The following is a 16,019-nucleotide window of genomic DNA, read 5'->3' on the forward strand; positions in this document are numbered from 1 at the left end:
GAGCAATCACCTCTTTAACACACTTTCACCAAAAACTGAACATTATAGTCTTCAGGAAGCGAGGATCTATTGCAGATAAAATCTCATTCCTATATGTGGACTTTTGCTGTTAGATGAGTTTATACTACACTGTTTATACTTACACTCGATAGATAGTAACGCGGAAACTACTGAAGTCCACAGTTTAACAACCCACCGGTCGTGATAATAAAACTCCCACTGGAAACAAATGTAAGTTGTGTTTCCGTGTTTTGATTTGAGACGCGTACGTCACGGGGGTGACAAAACCCCCACAATGCACTGTCTTCTTCACCTCGGACAGACCGGAGTCAGCATCAACCTGCCTCTGAGAGCGAATAAATTGACATTTATCTCTGTAATTCACCCCACATCTCCGGCGAGTGTTGTTTCCCGGTGACCGGCGTTTGGGCGCTGGTATTCAGGGACTGGGCGGTTTCCGCTGGTATGTTGTCGTAAATATGACAGGATTAGCCACTAGCTAAGTTAGCTAATGCTAGTTAATTTTTTTTTTTTTTAGCTTTTCTTTTCTTTTTTTTTTCTTTTAGTACAAACGTGATCGAAGGTAAACGTATCAACACGGCCAGTTTAATGAGATTACAAGGCTTTTCACGATGCAGTTCATCGAGCCGAACTAGTGAAAAGTTAGACATCCCGTACATGACATGCCACTGAGTTGGTGAATCTGTTCTTACTCTGGTAACGCTTGCGTTAAACATTCGGGTTATGGGTATTTACTCTAAAATGTAGACAACAAGGGGTAACCAGCGAAGCAGGATTATCAAGCTAAATGTTTGATGGATGCCTATAAAAGATGCTTTGAAATGCCCTGGGAAATGTAATTATTTTTTAAACTAGTTTCATGCAAGACTGTAATTCCAAATATTTTGTTTTAAATCAGTATTATCAGGATACTGCATAATCTTTTGGCTAACTTTCTAAATTCCTAAAAAGACATCTATACCGCTCCCATCATTGAAAAATCCAGAATGCAAGAATATGCAAATATTTTTCATTTCAAATTTACAACTACTGGATACAAGGTGTCCCCTAAATCATTGAAAGACCATTGTCGGTGTATGTGCACTGCAGGCTTCAAGTTTACACACTTGTGTAAGTCACATACTGGACCATGATTTGCTCAGATTTCTTTAAAATCAGATTTCAGGTGAGTGCAGAGAAGATTTCTGCTTTTAGAAGATGAATCTAAAAACAGTCTTCCAGTGTCAAACTCTGCACAAGCATCATTCTGTACAGTGAAGGTCAAACATCCAAGAGAAGTAACACTGAACAAAACACATTTTTGAGTGTGTTTTCATTCTCTTACTTGCCAGGTCCATCTTTCCAACCTGTGGCTGTGGGGTCAGGGTCTAGAATGGATCCAGAATATGAGAATCGCCTCCTCCGTCAAATCAACATTCAAAATGACAACTTGAGTCCTGTTGTGAGTCCTGTCTTTCTTTTCTCCTCTCCACTGTTGGTTGTTTTTGTGTTGTTCTTAATCATCTTATTTGTTGCACATTTGTTACACTGAAATTTGGTCAGTGTTGTGTTAGAAAATATGTAGTATTGAACAAAAGTTATAGGCACTAAAAGTGAAGTGAGGATGCTTTCAAAAATAATGCAATGAATAGTTTTTTATCAGTTAACTTCACACAAAGTGCAGTAAACAGAAAAAAAAACCTAAATCAAATCAATATTTACTGTAACCACCCTTTGCCTTTAAAACAGCAACAGTTCTTCTCTTTTTCACAGTTTTTCAAGTTACTTGGCAGGTTGTTACTTAGGTTGTTCCAGCATCTTGGAGAACTTACCACAGTCCTTCTGTGGACTTAGGCTGTCTCAGTCTTCTGTCTCATCATGTAATCCCAGACTGACTCCACTATGTTGAGATCAGGGCTCTGCGGGGGCCAGACCATCTGTGATGGATAAGAATCTAAACATCTAAAATGCCTAAAACTTTTGCACAGTACTGTATATTAGAACTGATGAAAAAAGTCACCAAACTTCCATAAATTCCTAAGCCAATACACTTAAAGATAATATTTTGGTTTTGCAGAAACTGACACAGAGTCTCCACAGTTGGAAACCCACTGGTTCCCCATTATCCTCACCCAGTAAGCTTGGAGACAGATTTATTCCAACCAGAGCAGGGGCCAACTGGAATATCAACTTCCACAGGATCAATGTATGGACATGTTGTGCGTGAATTTATTGAACAGTGTGTCTGTGCTTTTCTAAGAGTAAAGTAGTATTCATGTGTATTACAAAATTCAAAATTTTACAGCCTGTCTGGATGAAGTTGTTAACAGTATGAATGTTGTATCTGTCTCAAATCAATGACAGTATCTTTGTGATATTTAATTAGGAAAATGAGAAGTCACCAAGTCAGAACAGAAAAACTAAGGATGTCTCTTCTGATAATATCAAAGGTGAATCCATTTTTGTAAAGGTTATTTTGGAAATTCTATTACTTGCTTATGTGCATCTAAGATTGTCATTTTATGCTGGTTTATGCTGAATAATGAATCAAATAATATTTTTCTGCATGTAGCAGACGGGCTGGCCTACTCTGCTTTGCTTAGGAATGAGCTGCTGGGAGCAGGAATAGAGAAGATCCAGGATCCCCAGACAGAAGACAGGCGTCTACAGCAATCCACCCCTGAGAAGAGGAGTCTCTTCACTGTATGAACATTTCATTTCATACTGCTTATATACAGTATTGAATTGTATAGTACATTTATCATACAATGTCAGAACAGAAACATGTAAAATATGCTCTTGGAGTCCTTTCCAGGGGCAAAAAAACCAAATCTAAGATTGGAACTCCACTATTCAGTCAGTGTACAGGTTTTCTTCAGTGGTTTATGTTATTTTAATGAAGCTGGTAGAGAATGTGATGGTTTCTGCCTTTGTGTTCTTTGCAGTATTCACTCAATATCAAAAGGTTGTCTCCAGACGATGGCACTAACATCTCCCCTTACTCCCTATCACCTGTCAGCAACAAAAGGTAGAGGCACTTTTTATAAAATTGTGGTTTTTAGATCTTTTGTTGTTGATCACACCGCAAACAAAGAAAATGTAAAACGAAAATGTACATTTTGGCATCAGGGTTTCATAATGTCTGATTTTTCCTGCTACAGTCAAAAATTGTTACGTTCACCAAGGAAGCCAACTCGTAAGATCTCAAAGATCCCCTTTAAAGTGCTTGATGCTCCAGAGCTGCAGGATGACTTTTACCTCAACTTAGTGGACTGGTCGTCTCTCAACATGCTCAGTGTCGGGCTGGGCACATGTGTTTACCTGTGGAGTGCCTGTACTAGCCAGGTACTACACTGTGTCTCTGTACAACTATTTTTGGTTGAATATGACCCACTAGATGTGTATGTTTATGTCTAAAAATATACATGCGTTTCTGGGCAGCATTCATTTCTATGCTGTGCCGGAGGTTAATCTCTAACTAAATTGTCTTGTCCTCAGGTAACAAGGCTTTGTGATCTATCAGTTGAGGGAGACTCAGTCACATCAGTCGGGTGGTCTGAAAGGGTAAGTGCACATAACTTATTGCCATCAGAACATTCGGTATAGTTAGTTTTTGTTAATGAAAGGATTCTTCATGTTTTTTAGGGTAACCTGGTGGCAGTGGGGACTCACAAAGGATATATTCAGATCTGGGATGCTGGTGCTGGGAAGAAACTCTTTGCCTTGGAAGGACACACAGCTAGAGTTGGTGTGAACATTTGCTTTGTTTAAGCCCTGAACGTGGGTTATACAGTATCTCAACAGGAGATTGAGAGTCACAATAAAGACAAATGATGTGAAAGCAAAAAAATAGACACAGTCAGCATTAGATAAATTAATGCATGACATTCTTGGTAGGTGCCCTCTGAAAAAAATTATGCATGTTAGTCAAATGTTGAGATTGGGGTCAAGTATAAATTAAACTTTACTCTGTGTCTGTATACAGGAGCGTTAGCGTGGAATGCAGATCAGCTGTCTTCGGGAAGCCGTGATCGTATGATTCTTCAAAGAGATGTACGGACGCCTCCACTGCAGTCAGAAAGGCGGCTGCAGGGACACAGACAGGAGGTGTGTGGCTTAAAGTGGAGCACTGACCATCAGCTGCTTGCCTCTGGTGGCAACGACAACAAGGTACAGATGTTGCATTTATAGAACCTGCTCTATCCTTGTTCATTTACTCACTGTACTCATTGATGAGGGTGTGATTTGTCATCTCAGCTGCTGGTCTGGAACCACTCCTCGCTGAGCCCAGTGCAGACATACATAGATCACCTAGCTGCAGTAAAAGCCATTGCCTGGTCCCCCCACCAGCACGGCCTGCTGGCCTCAGGAGGCGGCACTGCCGACCGCTGTATTCGATTTTGGAACACGCTGACATCGCAGCCACTGCAGTGTATGGACACCGGCTCACAGGTCTGCAACCTGGCCTGGTCCAAGCACGCTAATGAGCTGGTGAGTGACGCCAGATACACACTGTGCACAGTTGATGTACAGCCCCATGCCTGTGTTGTAGTAAATGGGGTGAATACTTAGTTTTTTTGTCTTTTTATATTTGGACTTGATCTATATCAATTTGTAAAGATGTTTTACTTTGACCTTAGTCTTTTTACTGACACTGCTTCTGTAATCCATCCACTGCCATTCAATGTTGCAAACAATAAATCATGAAAAGTCCAAGGGGTTTGAATTCTCTTAAAGCCACTGTATATCCCTGTTAATTTTGATAACATAGCACATTTCAATTTGTCTTGTTGATTTGCAGTGATTAAATGAATATCTCTAACTGAATGTGGTAATGGTATATTGACAGTAAATTAATAAAAAACACAATTTACACAGTACTGTGAATTATATTTATTGTCATCTCTTTTCAGGTGAGCACCCATGGCTACTCTCAGAACCAGATCTTGGTTTGGAAATATCCAGCTCTCACTCAGGTGGCCAAGCTCACTGGACACTCCTACAGAGTCCTCTACCTGGTCAGTATGTATGTGTTTGTATGTGATTTCGGTGTCGGTCATGTTAATGCTAAAAGCCTGCCATCTTTGTCAGATATTCTAGCAGCAGCCTCATAAATGTTTAATATTTTTCTTCAGGCAATGTCCCCAGATGGAGAGGCAATAGTGACAGGAGCTGGAGATGAGACCCTACGGTTCTGGAACGTATTCAGCAAGACAAGGTCAACAAAGGTGAAAGAGCCCTTTGTTTGGGAATGGTATTCAGCACTCTCCCTGGATCTGCAAAAATAATTTACCAAGTTTCTGTATCTTTTTGTTTCAGGAATCTGTATCAGTTTTAAATCTCTTCACCAGGATACGGTAACATCAAGCAAATATTCAAAAAATTTAAGTTTCAGTGGATCCTGGCGTCATCACTGGACGGTTCATAACGTGGTGCTAAGGACGTACAATACAATCTAAGACGTCTCGTGACATTTTCCTTGAGGAAGTGGCAGCGAGAAGAACTGAGCTATTTTTCTTTTTAACGCTAACAATTTTTTGGGAAATTCTTTTTGACATGTGTGGTCTTGCTATTTTTTTTTTTTTTTTTTTATATAAGTGGGTTGATTTCCATTTGTTTTGTATTCACAACAAGAAATCATAGGCCTTAAAAATATTGTGATACTTTTTTCATTGTTGAGGAATCTGAAATGTGGAGAGAGCATTTTTAGTTTTGGTTTAACTCAGGTCTAATTTATTTAACGCACTTGTTATATAGTAAAACATTCAATGAATGAATCATCTGTCATGAAGAAATCTAGATTCAATGGAGAAAAATGCCACTAACATACTATGACTAAAACATAAAAACTAAACATAATCACCTACTAAGGCTTCTACAGTATGTGCACCATGTTTACTGTGATCCTTAGAGTACGAAGTTTGAGGAATGGTTGGCTGAAATAATGCAGTTGGCTCTTGTGGACAGAAAGTCTAATGCTGTGCATCTAGACATACACTACATGGTTGATTCTTTGTTATAAAGGAAGAAATAAAAGATGATGGAACTGAAGAACCGGTGTCTGACTTTGTGTATATTTCCTTTGTTATCCATTACAAATACCATTACCATTTATTTTTGGACTTAATTTAATTAAGTTTCAATTATGTCTGTATCAGATTTTATAATGCTGCATCTTAAAGTTACAATTTTGTAGATGAGACCAACTGACGCATCATATACCCTCAGTTGCCAGTTTATTAGGTACACTTACCTAAAACTAAGGCAGTCTAACACAACAGTCCCCTAATAGATTCTACCTTCATTAAGTTTATAATGTTCAGTGTTTGTTTGAACTGTCTTAGAGAGGTGTTGATTCAGCTGTATGCATTACACTGACAAGTGTTTTCATTTTGTCCACACCATTTACAATAATGAATGTAGGCTAAATAACGGAAACACGTCACTGTATAATGCAAGTCAGTTTAACTGCAATGCATCCTCCCAAATGATCATAAAGTCAAAACAACACCTCTCTAAAACAGTTTCAACAAAAAGTGAACACTGTAAACTTAATTTAGGCAGGATTCATGCAGGCCTGTGGAATCAGACTACACTCGTTTTTAGTATATTTGTGTATGTACATTATATTTTTGTATAAATGAAGAAGTACACATTTTCACAACCTTTTTGTTTTTTTCCCCAAAATAGTTACTTACAAACTGTTTGAAGTTAAGTAGGCAGTCAGTTAGTTTGATTTTTATTATGTCGAATTTTCCCAAAAATAAAACAAAATCCATAACACTGTAAACCGTAACAACAACAGCAACAACAACAACAACAACAGCAACAGCAACAGCAGCAGCAACAACAACAACAACAACAACAACAACAACAACCACCACCACCACAACCGACTACAACCAGCGGCGGCGCTGCCTCAACGGATATGCTGACCGGAAATACCGCGAACGGGCGGGAAGTTGAAAGTTTGAGTATTTCAGATTTAAAAAAACAAACAAACAAGAAAGCCATTACCAAATTAACGTAGCTGTATTAAAAAGGGAGTTCCATCTTCCACAAGAGCAGCGAAGCTCAAAGGATTACACTTAGCGAGGTTAAATACGGTCAACGACTCAAGCAAACTTCGCTATCTGACACTGAGAGCAGCTAGCTAGCTCTGTCAGGATGGCGGACAGAAATCTTGTGCAGGACTTGAAGCGTTGGGTGACAGAGGAGTTCAGTCTGCCCCCGGACAGCCTGCCAAATGACAGCTATTTTAAAACGTGGGTATCGGCTCGTCTATACTTTCCCTGTTCTCACAATTAATACTGAAAAGAAGATAATCCTCACAATCCGCGCGTACTTTGCAGCGTTGAAGTAATGCTGGTCAATTGTTTTCCAGGCTCTGTGTTGGGACAGGGAAGTCAATATGGAAATATGTCACCCAACACATTTTCCATCAGAGGTTAGTCTTCGCTTTGCCTTGCTCTTTTGTAACCTCTTGATCATTTACCTGTGGTTAGACTACTGATTTCTTGTACCCAAAGCCAACTCGCCCCTACTTGTTTGGTCAGAATAAAGAACATCCTCGCATCTGATAAATGCCCTGGTCCCTAAAATAAACCGCAGTCTCTCCCTCTGTACACTGTTTGGCCGGGCAGATGGGCAAATAATGGATTACAGCTTTTTGACTGTTTCTGTCTTTCCAGGAACGTGAGGATCATGCGTGGCAATCTGCAGTGGTATCCTTCCAGACTGCGAGGGAATATTTTGAAAGCCACCAGTGTGTTCACAGTGGCCATGGCACCCAGAGGCTGACTGACGAATGGGCCTGGCTCATCTATCTGTCGATTTTAGCTCACTGCAGCTATAGTGTATCAGCGTATATCTCAGCAGATAAGTGACAGGAAATTGAAGTGCAGAGATGCCAAAGATAATGTTTTAAAACAGTGTCACTCTTGTTTGTCCAACAAAGAGAAGTGGCAAGTAAATTTTGCAACTGTAAAATGAACTGCCCCAGTACATTTCTTGGTTGTAATTGTGAGAAAAATTAATTGAGTGGGATATAACTCAGGCACAGCAATGTCAATATCTTGCTCAAGACTTACTGCTGATTGTATATTTACGTTCTATCAATCTGTTGGTCACCCTGCATCTGCCATGGCATGCAAAGGATGGTATACATACAGTGCATGCTTTCTTTTGGTCTTATGGTGCCCCCTGGTTGTGCCTGGTTCAAATCTTGAGGACCTTTATGCTGCATCTCATTCCTTCTCCCTCGCTCTCTCGGCCTCCTGCCAAGTATGTACTGTTCTATCTTATAAATAACCCCAAAATAATTTCAAATATGTCCTGTTGGTATACTTTGTATCATTCAGTATACGCTGAATTTCCTCAGCCACCATGACCACTGTCAGTTTAGCATTTGTTGGGTCATTTCCTTGACACTATGATTTTCAAGGTACAAAGTTCTTCAAGATAAAGAGGTAGGCTTATTTTCCTTCCCCGTTCATCATTTCTATTTCATAATTATCTGTTGAAAGTACGGATTGATTAATCTTGAGTCATCACACTAATGATACACAATGTGGATTTTTTTAAATTTCAGTAAGAAAGCCACTGATTACATGAAATGTGCTCTTATATGATGGTCTTTTCACGCTCAGTTGATGCAGGCTGAGGGCCAGAGTAAGGCTGCCAAGCAGAGAGAGCTTCAGAGGAAGATTGAGCAGCTGAAAGCTGAGATCGGTCACCTCGACTCTCAGATCAGTGGAACAGAGGAACAGTTGGCCACACAAGGTTAGTCCATCACATTCATTTAGAGCTGGCTATCATTTGGAAATTGCTGTATTTACAGTATTTATACTTTGTGTACACACTCAATATAAAAAAGGTTCTGTAGTTCTAAAATAAGCTAGGTGATCTCGCACACCAGTGTTTTACCCTGTCATTATTCAACAGAGCAGTCTATCAGTCGTACCTGGGCCCAGGTGGAGGACAGCCAGTGTAGAGAGCTGCTTCTCCAGGCTTTCAGGCAGCACTGCATCTTGGGCTGCAAGATTTTATCTGATGACACACAAGAGATCAGCGGGCACTGCCAGGCACTGGAACAGATGGCCAGGTAAGGCAGAGAATTTAACGTTGAGGTGAAATAGAAATGAATGAATTTAGCTCTTTTTATAGACCCCTTACTAGTCAGATTTTAAAAAGAAGTACTGCATTATGTATTACAGGAAAGCAGAGACTGAAGTGCTGTTTGATAATGAGTCATCAAGAAGCAGTGATAGTGGCAAACTCAACTCCAACACCACAGCAGAGGCACAGGTCCTGGTAAGAGCTGCCTAAATCTGCTCTGTGTTCAACTGAGACTTTGAAGTGTCGTTTATCTGGCAGATGCAGTGTCAGTATATACACTGTGTGGACAGAGCAGGTAAATTAATTCGTCAAAATAACATACACTGAATGCCATGTTTGTTAGGAAACTGCAATGATTTACTGCTGGACTTTTCATCATTCATCTTTTTGTGCCGTCTTAAGAGTATTTTCATACTACGAAAGCTGGTGGATACAAATACTGATTTGACTTTGACAGCTTTTTAGATATTCAGTCTTCCAAATCTGCACGTTTGTAAGAAAATATACCACTTGATCAGCAACTATTCACACAAATCGGAGGAACGCAGACCAAGATGCCCTTAATACATCAGATGCCAAGTGAAGAAAAACATCGTTGTTTCTTTTATTTTCTTCCATCAGCGTAAAGTGAGAGAGCTTTGTGATGACAGGGTCCACTTCTATCAGTCTTTACAAGAGAGTGAACTGAAAACAGCGCAGTCCGCAGCCAAAAAGTAAGACCTATAGGTGATACATTATGTGAGAAATCAACTATTCGCAAACTGTCTTTCAGACTTACTGTTCAATTCTTTCTCGTTCTTCTTTCCCTCTCAGTATGACTCATGAACAGAGGACTGCCATGTTTCAGTACTGGTTGAGTGCTGTGGAGGTTGGTGTAAATTTCGTTAAATTTAATTTTCATTTTTTGGTACTTGTCTATATCCTGTCTTTAATTTTCACTTGGAACTATTATGTTGTTGCTTGTCATTGCATCAGAACCTGTTGGGTGGTTATCCTCCAAACCATATCCTCTCAGCATTACAATATTTAGCTTCCAGAGAACAGAAGGAACTACAGGACAAACTAGCTTCTCTGGATGTGACCCAGGATGTGACAGCTCTGCGGTGAGGCATACCACCACATTGCATGTTAGACTATTTATTTCAAAGGTTTCAATGTGTATTTGTTTGGCATGTCCATTGCAGGTTCCGCTATGAAAGCAATCACCTACTGGACATGTCAGCAGAAGAGGATAATGAGTTGCCACCGGTTAAGACCCTCTTACAGGTTCTAAACACAAACACTCACATATACTTTAGTATAATATTCAGAAAGTTCCCACTAAAAGAGGACATGTTCATGTGGTTGCTGATTTTTTTTTTTTTTCCCCCACTTTGTTGGTTCTCTTTGGTTTTCCAGGATGCTTGGGAAGAGGTGGAGCAGAGTTTGGTGGAACTGGCCCAGACTCGCTCCAGAGTCCAGCAGCTCAAAAACCAGCTGCAGGCCCGCAAGAAAGAGGCTGAGCAGGAAGTGTCTGGTATTGTAGATGAGCTCCACAATGAAACCTTGCCACTGTAAGTCCATTCACTGTAGAGTTTATTCAAAAATTTAATAAATCCTCTAAACATTTTCTATCTATACTAAGTAAAGGGGCATTAACCACTTCCTTACACATTATTACTGTATGGATCCCACAAATAATGTTTTAGTTTAGGAATTTCATGTGATAGAAAACAAAAGTCAGGAAAAAGTTCATTATTTTGAGAGTAGGAGCTCATTATTATCAGCCGTTATTAACATAAGATTGAACGTTTAATTTTTGATCTTTGCTGCTCAATTTAGTCTAATTCTTTGCTTGTCTTCTGCTTATAGTTAGCAATTGTTTGTGTTTGCATTTGCAACACATTTGTTGTAAACACAAAGAATAACTAATAGTCAAATTAGTGATTGATTTTTGATCTGGACAAATGAAAAACTTGTTTTAAAGAATTTACTTTGCCTGCATTTGATACCTTGAACTCTCTCTGTATTGCCGTCAGGTCGGTTCTAGAGCTGGAACTCCAGTCTGTGATGCAGGCAGCAGCCAGAGATCACATCAGAGACCGATGTATCCAGCTGGACGAACATGCCAAAAGCCGACAGAAGGCGCTCAGAAACCTTCGCAGCCAGTGGCAGAGCATCCTGGACTTCAGACAACTAGTGGTGAGAGTGAATTTTCAAAATGAGACCTCTCTTAACCTTCGCTAATGTCCCTCTTGGATCAGGCATTTTCTTCGTGTTTTATATATGTACATTATATCAGTAATTATTTAGCAAAATGTGGTATAGAGGACCTGGTTAAAATTTCTGCAACATATATCATTAAACATGTTGTGTTGTTGTGTCTCTGCAGGTTCTCAGACAGGAGCAGATCAGGGGTCTGATAAAGGGTAACTCCACAGCCAAGACGGAGCTGATCCATCTGCACAGGGAGGTGTGGATGTTCTTCATCTGTCAAAATTAAGTAGACAGCTTACTTATAGGATTTGCTTCATGCTGTGGTGAAATAAATGTTTTAGTCACGAAGAATTACATTTCTGGAGATCTCTTGAGGATTTCTATCCCTCTGTTTTGTTTCAGTTACAGGAATTCATCCAGGGTAAGCTGGTGCCACAGTTTGAAGATGTCCCCACTGCAGCCAACAGTCTAAGGAACTCTATTTCTAAGGAGGCCAGACAGTTTGGAGTGATTTCCCTTCTTGCTCTGGACCGCAGGACTGTTGAAGGGTAAGAGAAAGTTGCCCATACGCAAAGGGGTAAGGTTAGTACATAACTGATATAATTTTATTTTTGTTCTAGTTTAGAAAAAAGGTTCCTAAATTAACACCAAAACTGAGGACTTCATATCCAAGTACATATTTCACTGCCAGATAAATTTGTATTTGGTAATAAATAAATAAAAAAGCCTGGACAAAAAACGCTGCCAACTTCTTTTTCACAGTTGGGTTGAGTTCTGTTGGATTTAATGATGAATTACAAATTCACAAAGGGAGGGAGGTGAGAGAAGCAAAATAATAATCTGTCAAAAAATGATCTTACTTGATCAGTGGTACACTTGTGGCTCCAGCTGCACTGGACTAAAGCATTTGACTCACTTAGAGAAGTGCATAACAAGAAAAGACCTTTTTAATCATACTCTTGATCAAGTGGTGACAATTACTGAACAAAAAATAGAAAAATTAAATTTTTCCTGTTGTTTCAGAATGCAAAGAATCCCTGCATCGTGGTTGTCCATCCATCGCTTGCAGTCTTCAACCTTCAGCGGCATGTGTCAGAGCCTGTCATTCCCACTGTACAAGGTGAGTTTTGATGTTAATGCATCAATCTGTTGTAACAAAAGTGAGATCTCCTTCTTCTTTGTGGATTTTCCCAAAGCAACACTATACATGCATGTCATTCCTTGGGTAATGTCTGTTTGATTCATAATGTAATGGCTGATGATTAAATTCGAAGCCATTTCTTTTCAATTTGGTTTATTTATTTTTGTTTTTATTCACTAACCATTAACTGTAAGCCTATGGAATAATGTGGGACAAAATGATTTTTCTTTTTATATGGTAAAAAAATGATACATGTAATAAAATAGAAGAGCACTAATAAGCATTGTAAACACACTGAAAAAGTGTTGAATTACTTTACAACAGACCAAAAAATGTATTGTCAAAGTGGCAGAGCATCTGAAAATGGATTTTAAGACTGAATAACATTTACACTAAAATCTAACAAAATACTAAAATACTACTACTATGACTACTAGTAGTATTAGTATGGGTCCGACTATGTGCCTCAACAGAGTTCAGATTTCTTTTCAAATAAAGCTCTATTAAGCAGCTCCTCCATCCCTTAGTGGTAATACCAAACCACTCAACTTCCCAGTTTGAATGTTGTAATCTTTTTTTTCTTTTTACATCTTTGTAATCAGCTCATCATTAAAGAACTTCGGCTCCAGTGTCATTATCATTTCTCGGAATCTAACAAACTTCAAGATGGGAAGTGAAATGCATGGTTAATGAAATTTTGCTACATAACTTTGCAGGTGAAGTTTGATTATATAAAGGTTGTGGTAGCAGCTCCCACTCTGCTCCTTAAACTCCACATGCCCACAGTGATTTTGACTATCCAGCTGACTGTCACTGTCACATCATTTGTCCCCAGTCTTCTTACTAGCACAGCAGATAAAAATAATATCCGTGAAAATCAGTTTTACTGCACAAAGGCATAACACCAATAGTCTTGTATTTTCTAGGCTGCTGTGAGTTTCCTTTGTAGGGACATATGCTTGTTTTACAAATAATTACTGTGTAACTTGTGCTTTTATACAGTTTGCATGTCATTTCGTGGAATTACTTGTCATTTTCCTCTTTCACTGACTTTAATGCAGACTCATTTTTCTCCTTGTTCTTACACTTCAGGCTCCAGAGGAGTTGTGTTTCCAGGCGCGCTCCCAGCAGCTTGAGTTACGTTTTCTCCGTCAGTTACTGCAACTTCACTCTGCTATGCTGCAGAAATTACAGAAGGAAGCAGAAAGGCTGCATGCATCAGATCAAAAAGGTTAGTCAGAGGAACTAATCAAAAGAGAAGCTTTTATTGTGCTCAAAGTACACAGTAACAAGTGCTGCATGTGGCTGTTTGTACAGCAACTGTATTTATTGAAGAATTTGTTACCTTGGCAAAAAGAAGTTTTAGGAACTGTGATCACTTTTAGTAACAACAAATCTACTGTTGGTCCTTAATATGCTTCTTAGCCTTGCTGTCCAGAGTCGTGGAAGAGGATCAGAAGCTTCTGAAGTCTCTTGTACCAAGAGTCAGAGGCCTCACCCAACGTTGTGCGCAGGGCCTTTCTTATGGGGACCAAGTCAAAACTGCCATCTCTTACTGGTGAGGCACATTTCTGAAGTAGATAACCTACTGTACCTTAAAACAATGGATGCATCACATTTAGCATTTTTAAGAATTCAGAAATGTCTATTTTCATAGTTTCACCATTGTTCCTATCAGTTCATTCATTGTTGAGATCTCGGGATGTCCCCTCCTTGACAGTTTTACAGTGGAGTACATTAGGGAAACAAAGCAACAAGCAAAGGTTTTAAAACTAATCTTGTCTAACTATGTTACCTAAACATATACATACATCTGCAAGTGAAATGAAAGCAAACGTGACAAGTTATCATTCAGTGGTCTTTAATTCAGTATCATTTTGTTTCAGTGAAATCCTGCTTTGATGATATGCATGTATGGTGCATTGTTTTGCTATATTTTTGTTTAAATGATTCTGCGCAAATTGCAATTATGAACTATGAAACTGAGTGAAGTTCTTTTTTTTTTTTTGATGTAATGCATAATAGTGGAGCACAGCACATTGAATTCAACATTAATGATTTCATGTGATTTTGCATTTATTTGTGATAATTATTTTGACATCAAAATACACTAATTAAACATTACAACCAGCCATGGGCTGAGTAAAATGACAGAAGTTATGGCCAAAACTATGAAAATGAGACCCTGGTTGTTTTCTTTTGTTGCTCAAAATAGTAAACTCTTAGGCTTAAACCTTTTACTGCTTTGATTGCATGTAGATTTTTTCCTAAACATGAACGTATATATAATTTTTTGGATACCTTTGCTCGGGAGTTATGGGTCTGGGTTTCTGTTCAACTTTTTCTGATTTGTGTGTGTTCATACATGTAGGTGGGATCAACCAGCCCAGCACGTCCTCCCTGAGGTCAGTAAGGGAGGACTGACCTTTACGCAGTGGCTACAAAGATGGAAACTAGCTGCCAAAGCCTCTTAAGGGATGCCTCATAGTTTAAAAATATAAAGGAGATCCCTTTCAGCACCTTTCAGTGGCAAATTGACCAAGCTACAGTCAAGGCTGGATTACCAACCGGGCAAAGGCAAAGTGGACAACAGCCCAGACCATGAGGGGCACAGAGGCCACAATTTCATCCATTTTCACTTTTTTTTGCAGTTTGATTAGTTATAAATGTGTTTTTTCACCACTGAAATACCAGATCAACTAAGGTGGGTCCTGCTTTATTAGCTAAATTCTGGTCCTGTCTGGTGGTTGTGCCCAAGGTCAAACTGTACTTGTAAGAACTTAATTATTTTAGTTTTTATGGTCCTCAAGTGGAGCATATTCCCAAATAAAGTTATGTTTAATCAAATTACCCCAAACAAAGAAATATGAAGTTATTATTTCAGCACGGGAGGTTTGGTTGCACAGGACTTAATGGGAACTTGGAGTCAGCAGGGCACATATTCAGGGCAAGGTAGGTGGGGGTGAATGGGGACCCACAGCAAATTTTTGCCCAGGGGCGCCTTAACAGGCTAATCTGGCCATGGCTGCAGTAGTTAGGAAATGCACAAATATTCTGTATTGTAAAGAAGAGCTGCAACGATTAGTCAAAAAGTCTAATGTTTTGATGATTGATTCATTGTGTCAGTCATTTTCAAGCAAAAATGCCAAACATTTGTTGGTTCAAGCTTCTCAAATATGAGAATTTGCTGCTTTTCTTGGTGTTACACTATAATAAATTTAATATTTTTAGGTTTTGGACTGTTGGTCGGACAAAAACGAGACATTAGATGATGTCAAATGGTGATGTAGGACATTGTGACGGGCATTTGTGACTGTTTCCTGGTGTTTTATTATTTTCAATTCATTGATAATGTAAATCATTAATTGCAGCCCTACTGGAAAGCAGTACTATAAACTAAACCACACTTTTTCGAAGCAGTTTATTCTTGTCATTACCCCTCTTGATATTTTACCATGTGAAAGTCAGTTACTAATAAATCATTTCAAAGCCAAGTATTTGCTCCTGTCTTCCTTGAAATGCATTAAAAAATACAATAAAGTTGTGGAAAACTGCCTCTCCAGCT

General features: G+C 39.1%; 2 protein-coding genes across 3 annotated transcripts; both read left to right on the forward strand.

Annotated features, from left to right (window-relative positions):
• The first annotated feature begins 276 nt into the window (after positions 1-276).
• Positions 277-6,051, forward strand: LOC120791371 (fizzy-related protein homolog). 2 transcript variants are annotated; one of them, XM_040129803.1, is made up of 14 exons: positions 277-463; positions 1,353-1,462; positions 2,078-2,206; positions 2,387-2,450; positions 2,573-2,703; positions 2,946-3,028; positions 3,162-3,345; positions 3,499-3,564; positions 3,646-3,748; positions 3,986-4,170; positions 4,258-4,491; positions 4,914-5,018; positions 5,136-5,228; positions 5,320-6,051. In XM_040129803.1, exons 2-14 carry the CDS (start codon positions 1,394-1,396, stop codon positions 5,359-5,361), a joined length of 1,488 nt encoding a protein of 495 aa, XP_039985737.1. In that variant the 5' UTR covers positions 277-463; positions 1,353-1,393; the 3' UTR covers positions 5,362-6,051. The 2 variants fall into 2 exon arrangements, with proteins under 2 accessions (XP_039985737.1, XP_039985738.1); XM_040129804.1 differs by having other exon boundaries at positions 2,576-2,703.
• An 854-nt stretch (positions 6,052-6,905) lies between these two features.
• Positions 6,906-15,948, forward strand: haus5 (HAUS augmin-like complex, subunit 5). Its single transcript, XM_040127700.1, has 19 exons — positions 6,906-7,265; positions 7,385-7,447; positions 7,692-7,724; positions 8,444-8,468; positions 8,649-8,781; positions 8,944-9,103; positions 9,216-9,312; positions 9,739-9,830; positions 9,931-9,985; positions 10,093-10,220; positions 10,302-10,383; positions 10,516-10,670; positions 11,136-11,298; positions 11,489-11,569; positions 11,716-11,861; positions 12,337-12,433; positions 13,547-13,685; positions 13,880-14,012; positions 14,826-15,948. The coding sequence occupies exons 1-19, from the start codon at positions 7,168-7,170 to the stop codon at positions 14,926-14,928; spliced, it is 1,983 nt and encodes a 660-aa protein (XP_039983634.1). The 5' UTR covers positions 6,906-7,167; the 3' UTR covers positions 14,929-15,948.
• The last annotated feature ends 71 nt before the right edge of the window (positions 15,949-16,019 follow it).

The sequence above is a fragment of the Xiphias gladius genome, chromosome 6, assembly GCF_016859285.1.
Source record: "Xiphias gladius isolate SHS-SW01 ecotype Sanya breed wild chromosome 6, ASM1685928v1, whole genome shotgun sequence".
Classification (NCBI taxonomy): Eukaryota; Metazoa; Chordata; class Actinopteri; order Istiophoriformes; family Xiphiidae; genus Xiphias; species Xiphias gladius.

What these genes read in the sequence shown, in the direction of transcription:
- LOC120791371 (XM_040129803.1), top strand. Translation starts at nt 1,394, where the DNA reads ATGGATCCAGAATATGAGAATCGCCTCCTCCGTCAAATCAACATTCAA. An exon ending in AGGACACACAGCTAGAGTTG is followed by an intron (nt 3,749 to 3,985) that starts GTGTGAACATTT and finishes GTCTGTATACAG; the next exon opens with GAGCGTTAGCGTGGAATGCA. An exon ending in GCAAGACAAGGTCAACAAAG is followed by an intron (nt 5,229 to 5,319) that starts GTGAAAGAGCCC and finishes TTTTTGTTTCAG; the next exon opens with GAATCTGTATCAGTTTTAAA.
- haus5 (XM_040127700.1), top strand. Translation starts at nt 7,168, where the DNA reads ATGGCGGACAGAAATCTTGTGCAGGACTTGAAGCGTTGGGTGACAGAG. An exon ending in CGGTTAAGACCCTCTTACAG is followed by an intron (nt 10,384 to 10,515) that starts GTTCTAAACACA and finishes TTGGTTTTCCAG; the next exon opens with GATGCTTGGGAAGAGGTGGA. An exon ending in GACCGCAGGACTGTTGAAGG is followed by an intron (nt 11,862 to 12,336) that starts GTAAGAGAAAGT and finishes CTGTTGTTTCAG; the next exon opens with AATGCAAAGAATCCCTGCAT.